General features: G+C 41.7%; 1 protein-coding gene across 1 annotated transcript in view; it reads right to left on the bottom strand.

The window, feature by feature from the left end:
* Positions 1-6773: 6773 nt before the first annotated feature.
* plcl1 (phospholipase C like 1) overlaps positions 6774-15771 on the bottom strand; it is a 58071-nt gene continuing 49073 nt past the window's right edge. Inside the window, exons 9-12 of the mRNA XM_068746264.1 lie at positions 15365-15568; positions 10469-10544; positions 9464-9573; positions 6774-6980 (exon numbers count right to left, since the gene is read on the bottom strand). Coding sequence (XP_068602365.1) covers positions 6774-6980; positions 9464-9573; positions 10469-10544; positions 15365-15568 — 597 coding nt within the window. The remainder of the gene's footprint in view (positions 6981-9463; positions 9574-10468; positions 10545-15364; positions 15569-15771) is intronic.

The following is a 15771-nucleotide window of genomic DNA, read 5'->3' as shown; positions in this document are numbered from 1 at the left end:
GCTCCCAGGCCTCTGGTAGAGGACCTGACCTAAAGGAGACATCGTACCGCCCGGGTGGGCGAGATGACCATATATATATATAATCTGTAAAAATCGTTTCAAAGCAGGGCCGGATGGAAAGAAATGGGGCTATGAAAGTGTAACTACAGGAAGGTCAATGGGCTTTTGATTGAATTCAAAGGGACTGCAATCCTGGTTTAATGTGTGGATGTTTGGTTGTCTTAAAAACAAAGATATTCAACACAGCACAACACACCATAAAACGCAGCCACGTAAGCTGATATGATCAGTTTTATAAAACTGTAAAACTCCATGTGAAAGGCAGGTGTACTAGAAGTTAAAACAGGTTCAAGGCAGAAAAAACAGCAGCCTCTCTGTCTGGAATAGAGTCAAGTTTTAAATTAAAATGCTCTTATTTATCTGGGCATATCAAAGTAAAGATCTCATTACCTGAACAAGCAGTGTGAGAGTTCTACTTTAACATGCCATAAAGGCATTTTAAATAAACCCTTCATTCAGTGCCAGTGCCAGGAAGTAATCTGAGAGGCTGCTCTTTTTATCAAGCAGAAAAGATCAATTCATCAATTAGTGAGGTGATTGACAGAAAATTGTTCAGCCACTCTTCAGAATCGGAATCAGAATCAGAATCTGATTCTGAAGAGTGGCTGAACAATTTTGCTAATTTTGTTAATTTTACTAATTTTTCAAGTCAGACTGAAATCAGTTATTTAATTGTATTTTTTATTTAGTGGAAGGTTGTGTGAGTGTTAAATCAGAGTTTCAGACCCTTTAAAGACGAATGAGGTCCAATTAATCTGCTGTTTGAGGTCCTGATCTGTAATAAGTGTGTAATAGCTGGAGGTTTGTCTCCCCCTCCTGACCAAACAGAGTAACATCATGAGCAGCACACTATCAAGATATACAGTAGTACTGTATAACTTATTTGTTGTCATCAGTAAGCAAGAAATGTTTCTAGTCCTTGAGAGAGAAAAGAGATCAGCGACAGCGATCAGAACCTACACAGACAGCGACATTTGTTTTGTTTTGAAAGTGTGATATTAAAGTAACTTCCCAAACTGTGTTAGTGCGAGGAGCAGAGTATGTGGTGTGTGTACTACAACAGTACAACAGGATAAATAAGTCAACAATCAGGAAAATATATTTTATTTAGTCTGGAATAAAACCAATCATAACTCATGTTATATTTGATTACGTGTCAGGTGGAAAATACAATAGTAGTTTATCAAAGTAAAAGCAGGGTGCGTTTAATTATTTTTATTTATTTATTTATGGTTTTTGAAACACACTTGAATAAATACTTTTCTTCTGTTGCTCTTTTTCTATTTTACAAAAACATACAGTGAGTGTGAGAACAGGAAACAGCATAAGAGTAAAGGTCAGCGGTGCAGACACAGGCCAACACCAACAATGCAGATGTACTATGGAACAGGTATACATCTCCAAAAGTCGCCACACGGCACTATGACAGCACAGGCAACTCTCCCAAGTTCTTAAAGTTAAGCAATATTCAACAGCTGGTCTGCAAACATAGGCAGCATCGCACACCGAGGAGCACCGAGAGCCAGCGCAGGTTACACACGTGGGCGACGCAACACGCTGCAGATCGGACGGTATGTGATGTAATCATTGTTTGCCGCCGCAAAGCGAACCACTGAATGAACACAGTGAGGCGATGAAAAGCCCATATCCTGTCAGCCTGTTATTAATATCACCCTGGGTGATCCGATAGCTCTACGTGCAGATGTGAACAGATGGAGTCAGGATCTGGGTCACATTTTCTACATGAAGGCCAACAGAACGAAGAGCACATGGTCTCTTGTCCATCTGGTTTACTGTCATAGAAATGATGCTGACCTGCCAAGGTAAGTCGTAGATTTAGTCCCTTTCAGCTGATTTCCCCAATGAACCAATGAATCCGTTCAAAATCCCATAATTTAGAGGGATAGTGTTCTTATTAAATGTTTTATTTAACGATCTTGTTGACAGCTACAGTAAATTCTAAATCATTTCAGTTTTCTTGTAGAGTCAGTGGTGAATGTAAAAAGTGTCACAGCATGCAGTGCAAATTTCCTGCAACAGTTAATTCCCCCAGTTACACTGAATTAATGAAAATGTTAGTGATGTCGAACAGGACATATTTTACAAATACTGTTAACATCATATGCTGCTTGTACTCAGACCTCCAAACAAAATCAGTGTTTGGTGTTTTATTATGAGAATTTGTCAGACTGCTGTACATGAGAAGGTCTAAAATGTTGGTGCTTTTAATACTTTAATTAATAAATGCAATTAGTTTCTTGTATTTTGTATTTTGTATTTTAGCTACAGGCGCTCCTCACTGAACGACGGAGTTACGTTAAAAGATTTTTCAATTAAACGAAACGACCCGACAACTTGTTCAAAATTTTGTGTGGCAAAAAATGTTTTTAACCCGTGATACGCTGGCGACACTTCCGGGGTGTACTCCGCCTCTTGTCCGTAGAAAAGCTGGGATAGGCTCCCACAACCTCTGTGACACGCAGGCACTCGTCGTAACAGCAATCCCTTGTCACTAAATGCATACTTTAAAAATTCCGAAAGTGAAGACCACCTGTGCTACATTTTGTTTTGTGTGGGAGGGGGTGTCTTGTAATGTCAGAGTGAGCAGTCAGCTGTATAAATGTGGACTGACACGCTTATAAGTGAGCAAGATCCTTATTTCAGTTTCTTTTTTCCAAGTACATAAAACTGTTTTCCTGAGCACATCACAGACACTATTTAAACTGTCACACTCGTTCACTGAAGTGGATCCAATTGTACGCACATTTAATGTAAACAGGTCTGGTCCATTGGGCTCATCCAGCTTCAATTTAGTGACTCAGGCATCGTTTCCACAGAGATAACAAGCTGCCATTTTTCAGCTGAGCAGCAGCGCAGCCCTGCCTGTCTCCCCTTCCATTAAATCACTATGCAACTAAAGAGCCTGACCCCTCCATCTCTCATGTCCACCAGCTCAGGTGACCCGTCTTCACTGTAACCCAGGTATAGTAAAGATGTCCGATTGTGTGTTTCCTCTTTGAGGAAGCAGGCATGTAAACCGGAATACAGAAAACTATTAGTGCAATTTGTTTTACTGCAGCTGATGCATCGTTGACGCTCAGAGATCCTCCCTGAAGGTAAGCAGATCTCTGCTATGGCCACATGAAAGCTGTAGCTTTCATAGAGACACGGGGGCAGTGGCGACGTCGAAACAGCTCCTCAACCTGCGTCTGTGAATTTAAGAGCGAATAGGACACATGGTTTGGCAATTTCTTTGTCGGTCGCAGAATAAAGGCACCGTGCTATCATGACAGATAAGAGCACCAGCACGCACACACACACACACACACACACACCAGGGCCTGCAGGGAGTCAGCATGATATTTACACGCAGCAGGTGCTGTCACTCTGTCTGCTGCTCACAGCCAATTATGAAGCTCTGCAGGTGTTCCACGCAACCGCACATGCAATCTTCCCCCTATGCGCGCTCCTTTTTATATCTTCTACTTTTAGAAGCTCATCTCTCACACACATAAAAACGATTGGAAAGGTTATGAGGTTTCCTCCTGCAGCTACTACTCAGCTCTGTTAACTCCTACACAGAGCCGCCGATAGAACAGCAGGAGGAACAGGATGGAGAGATGTGATAGAATGATGGGAATCAAAGAAGGAACTGAATGTGAAGATGAATGAAAGGCAAAAATATGGGGCATCATTCAAAGAATACAGTCGTCCTGCACAAGAAATTCAGAAGGCCAGATTTCTGAATTATTAACGATGTCCTGGCTGCTTCAGATCTGAATGATGGTGCAGTGACTTTAACCCTGCGAAGGATATCTGATGATAGAACATGGATAGATGCATTCAGGCTCAAAGGGATGACTCCGGTAAATGTCCCCATGATAGCAGGTGGTGTGCAATTTACACCAAAAATAATGGCCTTTCCTTTATTGTATCAATATTTTTAGATTCCTTAACCATGAAAACAAACCTTTATCAATTGGATTCACGTTGATATCATTATTAGTTTAGAAGTTATTCACAAAAAGAACACTTTCAGTAATGGCCGATTCTCCTGGATCTGGATCCGTAGCTTTTGAAGATGCAACAAATCAGTTTGTCCACCACTAATTCCACAGCGTCTTGGTAAAGACGAGGAGAAACAGAACATCCTTTGTGGAGGCAATCAGAGAGACATTATTGAAAGTATCAAAAAACAAAATCGTTTTGTCGTGAAATTTTACTCCGATTTAAACTGGATCTGTTTCCTCAGGTATTAAAGATAGAACTAGGGAATACAGACGACACATAGAACGGGAGAGCCTGAAAATACTGAGGAAACAGAGGATGTTCTGGCAGAGAACCGTCCAGAGAGGCAGGAGCTGATCAGCTACGATGTGCAGGTGCGTCTCGTTGCACGTTGGTAGAGTAAGGCGGTTGTTTGATCCACACGTACTATAATGTGTGTTACTACAGTATCATCACGATGTACTTCATCTCCAGTTACAGCAGCCTTTCTTCCCTACACTTCATCCCTTGTGTTTCTGCTGGCATTTTGGTGACAGACTCAAATCAGGAGAAGACCTGTGTGTGCTGCTGGTGGTTACACACATGTACGAATCATACGATTACCGGTATGAGAACAACAGCATCCCACTGAGCTTTGATAGGCCACTGCAGGTCGTTCTATGAATCGACGAATCATGTCCTATTATTTCAGGGTGAACATCGACAGAGAGGAGACTGAAGACTGCAAAGCATCGCAATGCACCAGCGGCTGATAAATGTGACTTTGCACGTCTCCTAACGCCCAAACCTCACGAGTAACTGTTAATACTTGTCAACTTTTCATGTAATTTTCAATAGTTTTGGATTATTTTACGTTAATCTAAGCCTGAAGACCAACGATAGCCAGAAATGGAAGCATTTAGCTAATCAGGAATTGAAAAGGTTTTCAAGAACAGTCACTGATTTACAACAAATTGCCTTTGTTCAACTCCGTGTGAACTGAGGGCTCCGGAGTCGTACTGGTATTATTATTATCACATCATATTATTATCGCAGTTAGCATTTTCACACCAGGTGACGAGTAGGACACGAGTAGTAAATCAATGTTCACCCATCTTTACACCTACAGAAGAGTTGGCCTCAAAATAAAGTGTTGTCCGGCACATTGTTCCTATCTTGAGGCAGCAGAAAAGAGGAACCAAGGAAAACATTGGTCTAAAATCAACAATGCAGTTCGTTTATATCATCTGTAGATGCATGCACGATTTCACTGTATGGGCTGTGTAGGGCCTTTTGGATGTGTGGAGAGAAACATGAGCATTAATTAATATTAGATCATGTCTGCGCGTTGGGATATTTTAATAATTAATGAATGTAAGCGGGGCGGCTCAATGGAGTAGCAGTTGGTGCTGGCTAACAGTTAGAGGGTTCTGGATTAAATCCTGACCTGGGGTCAGTTTGCATCTTCTCCCACTATCTGACTGGGCACTGAGAACGCCAGCGTCTTCCTACAGGACAAAAGTGTACAGAATAAAATTGAACACTCGAAATGCAGTCTCTACGTCTCAGCCTGGTGATGAATTGGAAACACGTACTGGGTCAACAACACTCACCTAATGACAGTTGGAATAGGCGCCAGCCCCCCCGCTGAGGATAGGTACAGGTGTTTATAGGAAATGGATGGATAGATGACGTTAAACTGCTATGAATTATGGATGCATTTATCCTTTCTGCTGCTTGGAGGAAATCTGCAGGTAATGCAATGGTGATCAATTCACCTCCCATCTGCTATTATTCAGAATGAAAGCTTTTAGGACGGACAGTGATCCCAGTGCATCAATAGGACTGTGACACATCCTCCTCCCCCTCCTCAATCAAATAGCAGTATATTTGTTCACTTGCATGGGACAGAGTATCGGGAAATGGTGGAACTACAGGGTTCAGATGCTCCTGGCTCTGTGATTGGTTTAATTCATGTTATACTCAAAACAGCTGTGAATAATTCACAACCTAAATACAACTTTTATGCAGTACTACCTGGTGCCCATATTATGGACCATTTTCCTATCAAGAGGTGGTTAGATACAGCCCGAACGCGCAGCGTCATGGACTTCAGATCATGTGCTTAGATCACTTAAAAAGTGTCCAGATGTGTTTTTACATTAAGCTCCTCAACTGAACTCAGCAGAGGCACCATAAAAACGCTCTGAGTCTTAAAGAAGTAGTAACGTAAGAATCTAGACTAGTAGATTTAGTTGTTCTCAACCTGTGTGTTTTGTTGTTACAGCAAGCAATGCTGTAAGCATACACACACACACACACACACACACACACACACACACATACAGTCATTTCCTCTAATGAGAAAATTCTACAGAGTTACAATGTTGAGTCACACATTTTCTCACAGTTAAATAAGTAAGGCTTCTAAGACCCAGGTGAAGAATCGTTCATTGTTCGAACATCACAAAGTCGAGACCATCATTAAAACGCTGCATGCAGCTGATCTCACCTGCAAGGCTTCGACAGATAAACTGCAAAGGTCGAGGCTGAGCTCGACCTTAACTGGGTAAAGGAATAGAAATCCTGTCTCCTGTAGTGTTTTACACACAAACACTATTTTGGTTGTCTTTCTTCATCTATTATCTCCTCATCGGCATTAACCCCTATTAATTACACATCTCCCTCTTCATCTGTTGCAGCATGCTGGACCCCATGGGAGGGCGTCAAATGCGTCCGTTGCCATGTGTGCTGCTGCGGCGACCAGACTGAGGGTGGGAGGAGTAGTGAAGCTTGGCTGTGGAAAAGTGTGATGAAGAGGAACTGGAGGATGAGGAGGAGGAGATGAGTCCACAGGCTTCACAGGCCAGCGCCAGCTGTCTCAGGGCATCCAAGGAGTCGGCTTTAGCTCCCCGCAGCAGATCGCTCTGACCCTGCAGCACACAGGGAAGCACCAGTCTGTCTCACTTCAGGATTGTAATACGTTTAAAGGTAGACATTCTGCAAATGATTGTGTTTTACAGATGACTGTAATGTGTTAGATTGGGGGAAATGTTTAGCTTGATGTTCCACTTTGTTCACAAGCCTGTTGTGTCTGTCTTGCCTTGGATGGGGACCTGTGATAATGACTGCATGACCGTCTTGGAAACCCAGATGTGATTTTTCCCTGTCAGTCTGTTCCTGCTACTGACTGCTCTTAAAACATCAGCTTCTGGAAGTCTACCACTGGATATTTGGTTATTTTATTTATTTATACAGGGACAGTGTACAATTAACATCCAGCACTAACATCGCCATCTCTCTCTCTTCCTGCGGCAGACAAGCTCGCCCATGCCTTTTTCTCCTCCAGGTTGGACTACTGCAATGCACTCCTCCTCGGGATTCCTGGCAAGAACATCCAAAAGCTCCAGCATGTTCAAAACAGTGCTGCCAGGATCCTGATGAGGGTGTGTAAACATGAGCACATCACCCCCTTCCTTTCACACTCTACACTGGATACCCATTCACCTCCGTATACAATACAAAATCCTCCTGCACACCCATCAATGTCTGCACGGTGTGGCCCCCACTTACCTCACAGAACTCCTCACCCTACACACCTCAGCAAGAACCCGGTCAGGTCAACAGCACTATCTGCGCCCACCCAGGACTCGGCTTTAGACCATAGGCGACAGGGCCAAGGTAGCTGCTCCCCATCTGTGGGATGCCCCCCTCCCTGACCATCTCAGGGCTCCACAGACAGTGGATGCTTTTAAAAATGAATTAAAAATCTGCCTTTTTAGAAAAGAGTACTTATTGTTTGTTGCCCCTTTTGATTTTATTATTAAGCTTACCACGTTGCTCTTATGATTTGATGTCTTGTTCTTTCTTGCTTTTATGGGACAAGAACCCGGAAAGATTTAACAATAGAAGTCCCAGAGCCCAAACATTTGGCTTTTCTACCTAGAATGCGCAAAGGGCAGGATTAGTTCCACCATTGATCTGTAAATGTGGGAATTACTGTCTTTGTAGGTTCTCAGTTGTCCAGGTTAGGGTAAATCAGGAAGAGCAAAAAAACAAAGAATCAACTGGACTTGTTCAAATTTGATTGAAGACATTTCACCTCTCATCCAAGAGGCTTCTTCAGTTCTGAGAGACTGGCCGAGGCTCAGATGAGCTGTTTTGTTGAGATGCACCAAGGTGTGGCTGGGGTTGGTGGATTTTGGATCGACCCTTCGCCTTATGGATGATAAAGACACCTGAGAATTCATTTGTCAGGTTCCATGACTCCCGGGGAGCATTAGCATTTATAAAGTTCTTTCTTTGTTTCTTTGTTTTCTGCTCCAACAGGAGTACAAGCATCTGGACCCTTAACCAGTGCTTCAGAACTGAACTTGGATGAGAGGTGAAACGTCTTCAATCAAACTTGAACAAGCCCAGTTGATTCTTAATTTTTATTATACTTTACTGAACTGATGTTGCTTTGCCTTACCTGAATAATCCGTGTGTTGTAATTTAAAGAGAGAGGTACTAATGTACAATAATGTACAATATCACACCATTGTGTGTTCAACAGTCTACAATTTGCAATGATATTTCCACTTCTGTGATCAAAATCCTTGTGAAAACAGAAGATAAATGAATAAACTAGAAAAGTACTCAGAGAGCGCAGACCTCCCCCAAGCAGCTCATTCTCCTCCCAATTAGATTTACACCATCAAAAGGATCTAAATTGTTCTTGTTATCTTCATCCACCAACCATGAAAAGTAAAAGTGAATCTGAGTTGAATGTTGTTAAATGTTTAAATGTAATATTTTTTCCCGACCTCATTCTGGATCTGATCCGGACGAAATTCAGTGGTGAGATAGCGGCCCCCACCCTACATGACTGTGATACATTCCATAAACATTGGTCAATAATCAGCCGAGATATTGAGGAACAAATCTTGAAGCTCCATTGACTGCAATGTTAACGATCCAGAATCCAGGATCTCTTCTGGATCGTCACCAAAATATAAAAGTATTTTCCTGGTAACATTCCCATCATGTCCTGAAAAATTGTATCCAAATCCGTTCAGAACTTTTTGAGTTATCTTGACAATGGACGGACGGACAGACAAACGCCGCTGTTTCCATAACCTCCGCCTGACCTCGGAGGTTTAAGCAGACCCCGTTGGTCTGCTTGAATAGCTGTACCATATTTTGTTGGTACTTCATTTTGACTTTTTCATTTTAAAAGTATCTCTCAAGCCAAAAAAGTGTGAGCACTGACTTTACAGCAAGTAAAACAAAAAATTAGGACATGTTATAAAAGGTCAAACTCTCCTCTATAATGTTATGGAAGATAGCATGTAGTGTAAATATCCTAATTAACAGACAGCTGCTTGCCATTAGTCCTGTAAAATGTGAGCACTTCCATGCTGTTGTGTCCCAGTACCTTGAGCACAGTGATGTTCCAGGTGAAACTCTCCACAGCTTTGCTTAGTTTCTGTCCCTTCAGTCCCTCCTTCTCCCCAAGGCGAGGAAGATCCTCATGAAACTCCATGCCTGAAAAACCCAAACCCAGAAAGAGCTCTGCATCAGTCTCGTGCAGAGAGCAGCCATCAGCTGTTCAATTCAATGAAAAATAACCTTCAAGTGGAGGATCAAGTCTGACTTATTTCTCTGCTGAAGCACGAGAATCATTTGATGGGCTGCTTGTCAGATGATGGATTCACATATACAGGTAGTCCTCACTAAACGATTACTACGGGTTTTTTTTTTTTACTTATTCCCACTCCTTTTTGAGCAGTATTGTTGCATTACTTGCGTTTCTCTTTATGATTTTTGAACTGTTCAAAACAAATTAATAAACTGAAACTATTACCCTTTCCCACACACGCCTACAAACACTTTTGTATTCTGAGAACACAACTATTCTGCCTTCACAAGAATAAAGGTGATTTCTATCTTGGTACACAGCTAAACAGCTTCCCATTAAAACATCAGAGTCTTCATTTATTGAAGCTTTACTAAGAAGATCTGTAAAGCTGAAATACAAACAAAAAGAATGTCCTTTTTCTGTTTTCTAGACATTCATAAACATAACACACACACACACACATACATAAAACTGAAAGTCATTTAATGAGAAGTGAGGACCACCTGTATATGCAAAAGCAGAATGACATCCAGTGACATTTCATGACATTTAAACTGGCAGGTAAAGGTCAGGAGTGAGTCTTTAATAATCCACCGGGTTTATGGATGCAGTACAGAGTTACAGGCTCTTCACACCCAAGACTCAGAACCAAAAGCATCCTAAAGGACAGTGTCACTAAAAGTGACTCAACATGCTAATTTAGAGACTGAAATGTATTTGCACCAAACTTATACCATTTACACTCTGTTCTCAGCTCATGTCAACTCATGCAGCAGTTTATCCATCTTTCGCTGGCCTTACCTTCTCGCTGCACCTGAGCAATCCGCTCCTGAACAGCATCGGCACCCTCAATCAGCTGTTTCTGGGCGGTAACCAGCTGAATGGACAGGAAGACGGATTGTGTTATAAGTCTTTGTGTTACAAGCCGCCGGAGCCTGATACGCAAGGGTTATGTTTTCATCTGACTGTTTGTCTGATTGAGGAATTACACAAAACTACCTGATGGATTTTCATTAAACTGAAAGTGGGAGAGTTGGACAGAGAAGAATCTATTATTTATGAAAGGCCATCCTGATGAAAGACCAGATTCAGGGTGTTTCCTCACTTTCTTTGACATTGGCAGAGAAATGCTACGGGACTGATTGTGGTGAAAGTTTGGGTGTGTAAGGAGAACGAACCCATTAAATATTAGAATGGATCCTGACAAAGGCACAGACTCAGGATTTCATTATTTTGGTTCAGTGTTTAACTCATGGTGCACATGAGCTCTACAAGGGATCTTTTAGTTTCAAATTGAAATTCATAAAAACAGATGGAATATATGAGCCTGAAAATAAGGAAAATGTGAAAAGAATGCTTTCTTTTTCATTTTCTAACCGCTTATTCCGCTATCGGGTCGCGGGCCAAGCCGGAGCCAATCCCAGCAGTCAATGGGCGAGAGGCAGGGGACACCCTGGACAAGCCGCCAGTTCATCGCAGGGCAACACAGAGACAGACAACCAGCCACACACACACTCACACCTACGGGCAATTCAGTGTCACCAATCGGCCTAGGCTGCATGTTTTTGGTGGTGGGAGGAAGCCGGAGAACCCGGAAAGAACCCACGCAGACACGGGGAGAACATGCAAACTCCTCACAGAATGGTCACAAGCCGGAGACGAACCTGCAACCACCTCGCTGTGAGGCAACAGTGCTTACCACTGCGCCACCGAGCCACCCCTTTCTTTTTCATACAAATGTGAATTAATTGAACAGATCTTTAAGGCATCTTAGATATCCTGTTTTTCATTATTGTATTGCATTGTATTATGAAGTGTATTTATTTTTATTAAAATAAAAAAGTAGATACAGAACAAAAACATGGAAAATCTTGATGTTATAGTGATAATGGTGTGGCTGCTTTCATCATATTTGTATTTTTTCTTTTATATGTAACTGTTTTCATTATTATTATTATTCTTTGTACTATTCTGATTATTTGCAAGGTCTAACAGGCAAGCATATTCTTCACATTCACCTTTCCTTCCATGTCCTGAGACCCAGCCAGAAGCATGTCCTCTGTAGTGGACATTTGTCCATTACAGATGACATGCTAACCCAAAGCTGGGTCCCAGGAGGATATACTAGTATAAACATAACAACAGCAGTTTTCCAATATTATAAATTTTAATTGAGCAAACTTTAAACATATAAGGCCTTATCTGACTATATGACTTGCTTATATGCAATCAATGGCATTTAGTCACTTGATGTATTGTAAAACAACATGGTCACAGACATCTGAGAGCTCTCAAGCCCCTAAAGTCTCTGTTTAAGAAAACTTGAAAAACACTTAAGAAGTCCTGATGAGGTCAGGAAAAAAAAAAATTAACATTCAAATCTCCATTTGTAGATTCAAAAATATATTAAAAACATACATAAACTCCGAATCACTTTTACTTTTCAGGAAATGTTATGGGAATGATAACAGGAACAGATTATTACAGTTTGGTGATGATCCAGAAGAGATCCTGGATTCTGGATCACTTTGACATTTTCTGTAACATTGAAGTCAATGGAGCTTCAAAATTTGCTCCTTGATATTTCTGTTGATTATTGACCAATGTTTATGAAATTTAAATTTGACACAGTCATGTAGGGTGGGTATCTCTATTTTCATCTGGATCGGATCATGAATGACGTCAGGAAAAAATATAAAACTTTAACATTAAAAACCCCATTTAAGGATTCAAAAATCTGAACTCCGATTCAATTTTACTTTTCATGGTTGATGTATAAAGATACCAAGAACAATTTAGAACTTTTTGTTGATGATCCAGATCAACCATGTGGACGGTGTAAATCCAGTTAGGAGGGGAATGAGCTGCTCAGTCAACATCATGCCTGAGGAATCACGGCCACTATATTTGATGTCACCTCTCATTGAACATGACTCAGCCTGCTCATTTGATTTATAACCACAGCCTCCAAATCATATCAACACACCCTTCTAAGTATGGAGATCATTCACATAATATCAATTGGGACATTACTAAAAGAAAAACTCAAGACATTTTTAGCTTGTTTATGTCAATTAGAATTTGCCTTTTCCAGCTGTATTTGTGGTGTTGTTTTTTGCATTTTGGAGAATTTGCCACACAAATATTGGACAAATAGAAAAGATGCTCTGATACATTTTAAGTATAGACGCCACCTTCTTGCCAACTGTTGGATTAGCAGGGAGTTGGCTGGAGTCAATGGAACTATAGCACAAAAGTAAGCAGATACATCACAGAGACGATGGCCATGTTTCGAACAGTCTATGTGTGAAATCAAAGTGTTGAGAATAATCAACAAAGAAAAATAACTCAGCGTTGAATCATTTATGTCCATTTTGGTAAGAATTTCAAGGTCAACTTCAGTTTAATTGAGGTGCTGTTTGTCTGATCATCTGTACACTCGTGTCGCGAAGAAATGGAAAGTCGGAGGGCAGATGGCATAGAAGACGGGCTACAGGGCAGCAAAAGAGAGAGAGAAGAGTGTGAGTGTGTCATGACTAAAGACTGTGGGAGCGCTGGAGGTGTCGTGCACCACCAGAGATTACACCAACTGACGCTGTGTGCTGTGTTCACACTAAAAACATCATTAGCTCCACTGGCATGCACAGTGTCAAAGTAACACTTGGAAAAATCTCTCTGCGTACTAATGAGTGTGTGTAGGACGTGTAATGACTGAGTGCTGCAACAAATGGGAGCGTTTCATCCTGATCTGATGCACAAGGAGATCGAGTAGGAGGAGACACAGCTGGCAGGCAGGGTGTGTGTTATGTGTGTTTGGGTGGCTGCTTCATGTATGCCACCTCAGAGTTTCTGTTGGCATATATAATGTTCTACAATAGTAGATTTGTTATGTTAAATAAAACCTGTACAATCTGTGTGACTACACAGTCAATGGTAACAAACAGTTTTGGGATTGGTCAAATTACTCCTGAGGGTGATGTAAACTCAAATGTGACATATGCATGAGGAAGATAAAGTGACATTGTGATCATGTGTGGCGTGTACATACTGCATCATCAATTAGGAAAGTGAAATATTTTTGGTTCAACTCTTTGTTCGACGGTGATAATTTGGTTTCAATAGCTTTTAGCTAAACCACCACCCTCACAGATCCACCGGCCTGGTGACAGCGACTAATATGAATCTGGTCACCAACGCCTGTTTGTGGTCTATGTGGGGCCACAGTGCACGCGATCACCCAGTGCAACAGGCAGCCCACTATTGAGGTCATGAAAAACAATGGAGGAATGAGCTTTATCAGGATTTCATTTCATTTTTCTGTGTTGTTGCTGTTGAGGTTGAGCATCGGCCGACAAGTACAAATGTCCGGCTACGTTTATCTATGGCAGTAAAAAAACAACTTATATGATGTCAATGAAACGCAACACTGCCTGCAGACGTGCTAACGTTAGCCGAGAGACATTAAGACTCGTAAACGCTGACCTCTGCTCAGCTATTCGATGCTTTGTGTTGGACCAGGACTTTCTTCAGGTTACCCGTGATGTTCTGGCCAGTGTTGTTAAAATAGTGACGACCCCCTTTATTTTGTGGACATGCCATTAAAGTGTTGAAGCACGTTCCTTCCACCTCATCGCTGCATTCAATCATTCCTCTTCATACCTGTCAACCTCCAAGGCTCCATGGCCTTACAAACCGTTGTATTTTTCCTTACAAAATACAAAATAATCGTACACCATATATATTTTTCAAATGCGTTTATTTATGTACATAGTTGGACATTATTAATTATGATACAGTTTAACATTTGATATTTTACACTTGTTTCGCTATATTCTACATGCTCAATAAATTATGTAAAAGAGCAAAATGAGCATCCATTGATCGATAGGTTTTCGAGACGTCTACGTTTTTGGCGTGGCTCTTTGTATCAAAATGCATATTTAAATCATAGAAACCGGAGGCAGCTATTTTCACGTCTTTTTTGCAAGCAACACAAAATGAATATTCCACAGCTTTCTTCAAAGCTTGTATCAATCCCTCGTATCGTCCTGACATTTTCTCCCACTCTTTGTGATGTTTGTCTCTTCCATTTAACTTATTTCAGGTTTGGACATCGCGACTTGATTGTATCCAAAAAAAGTTTAAAACCACGTTGTACTGTCCTTCCGCTCTGTTCACACGTGATCGGAATGATGCAATGGGAAATACCGAGGCGGCACACGCATGCGGACAGTAGAAATACGGAATGGAGGCTACCGCGGCGAACTCGTTTGATTTGCCGTTTCTTGATATTCGGTGCATACCGGATGGTACTGTAACGGTTCACGTTCTGACAGTGTTCGTAATTCCTACTCTGTAGAGAGTCAGTGAAGGCATCCAGGGAGGAGGTGTGTGTGTGTGTGTGTGTGTGGGTGGGTGCTGCGAGGAGCGAGAGGGAGACGGAGCAGACGGGGTTGAGCCGTGAGAACGATATCTGTTCTGTTAGCGGCGGGGTTACGGCCGACAGTGACCGATGAATAAAACGCTTGTTGTGAGAACATCTCGTCCTTATTTCAGCGTCTGACGGACGCTACAGTACCCAGAATTTTCAAATTTGCGTTTTTCCGTACAGATTACGCCGTACACGTCTTAAAATGCATAAAAACCGTACTTTGTACGGCAAAAACGTACTGGTTGACAGGTATGCCTCTTACTTACTGTGTCGTAGGCTGTGAGCAGTTTGCGTGTCGGTTCAGAGAGGTTGACCAAAGACTCCAGATATGGGTAGCCCTCCTTCAGCACCATGGTGGCCCCCACGGTGCCCTCAGGGCTCTGTAGTCTTGTGGCCAGGCTCTGGATGCACTGCTTCAACTTGGCCACCGTGGGGAGCCCACACTGCTCTTTGAGACTGGAAACAGTGCTCTGTGAACAGTTTAACAGAGGATTGGGATGAGGAGCAAATACACATATATTCCTCTCTTGTTCTGTCACCTGCTGTCTCACCTGTAATTTAAATACTCTGGTCATTTCTGTTTTAATCCAGTGAAATCAGCTTGAGTTTAACTTAATTTGATAAGAAAATGGAAATATTCCACAAATGAGGAAGAATGTTTTTCAACTGTGTT

Source organism: Brachionichthys hirsutus, chromosome 12 (assembly GCF_040956055.1).
Source record: "Brachionichthys hirsutus isolate HB-005 chromosome 12, CSIRO-AGI_Bhir_v1, whole genome shotgun sequence".
NCBI lineage: Eukaryota > Metazoa > Chordata > Actinopteri > Lophiiformes > Brachionichthyidae > Brachionichthys > Brachionichthys hirsutus.
This window is presented reverse-complemented; position numbering and strand designations above follow the sequence as displayed.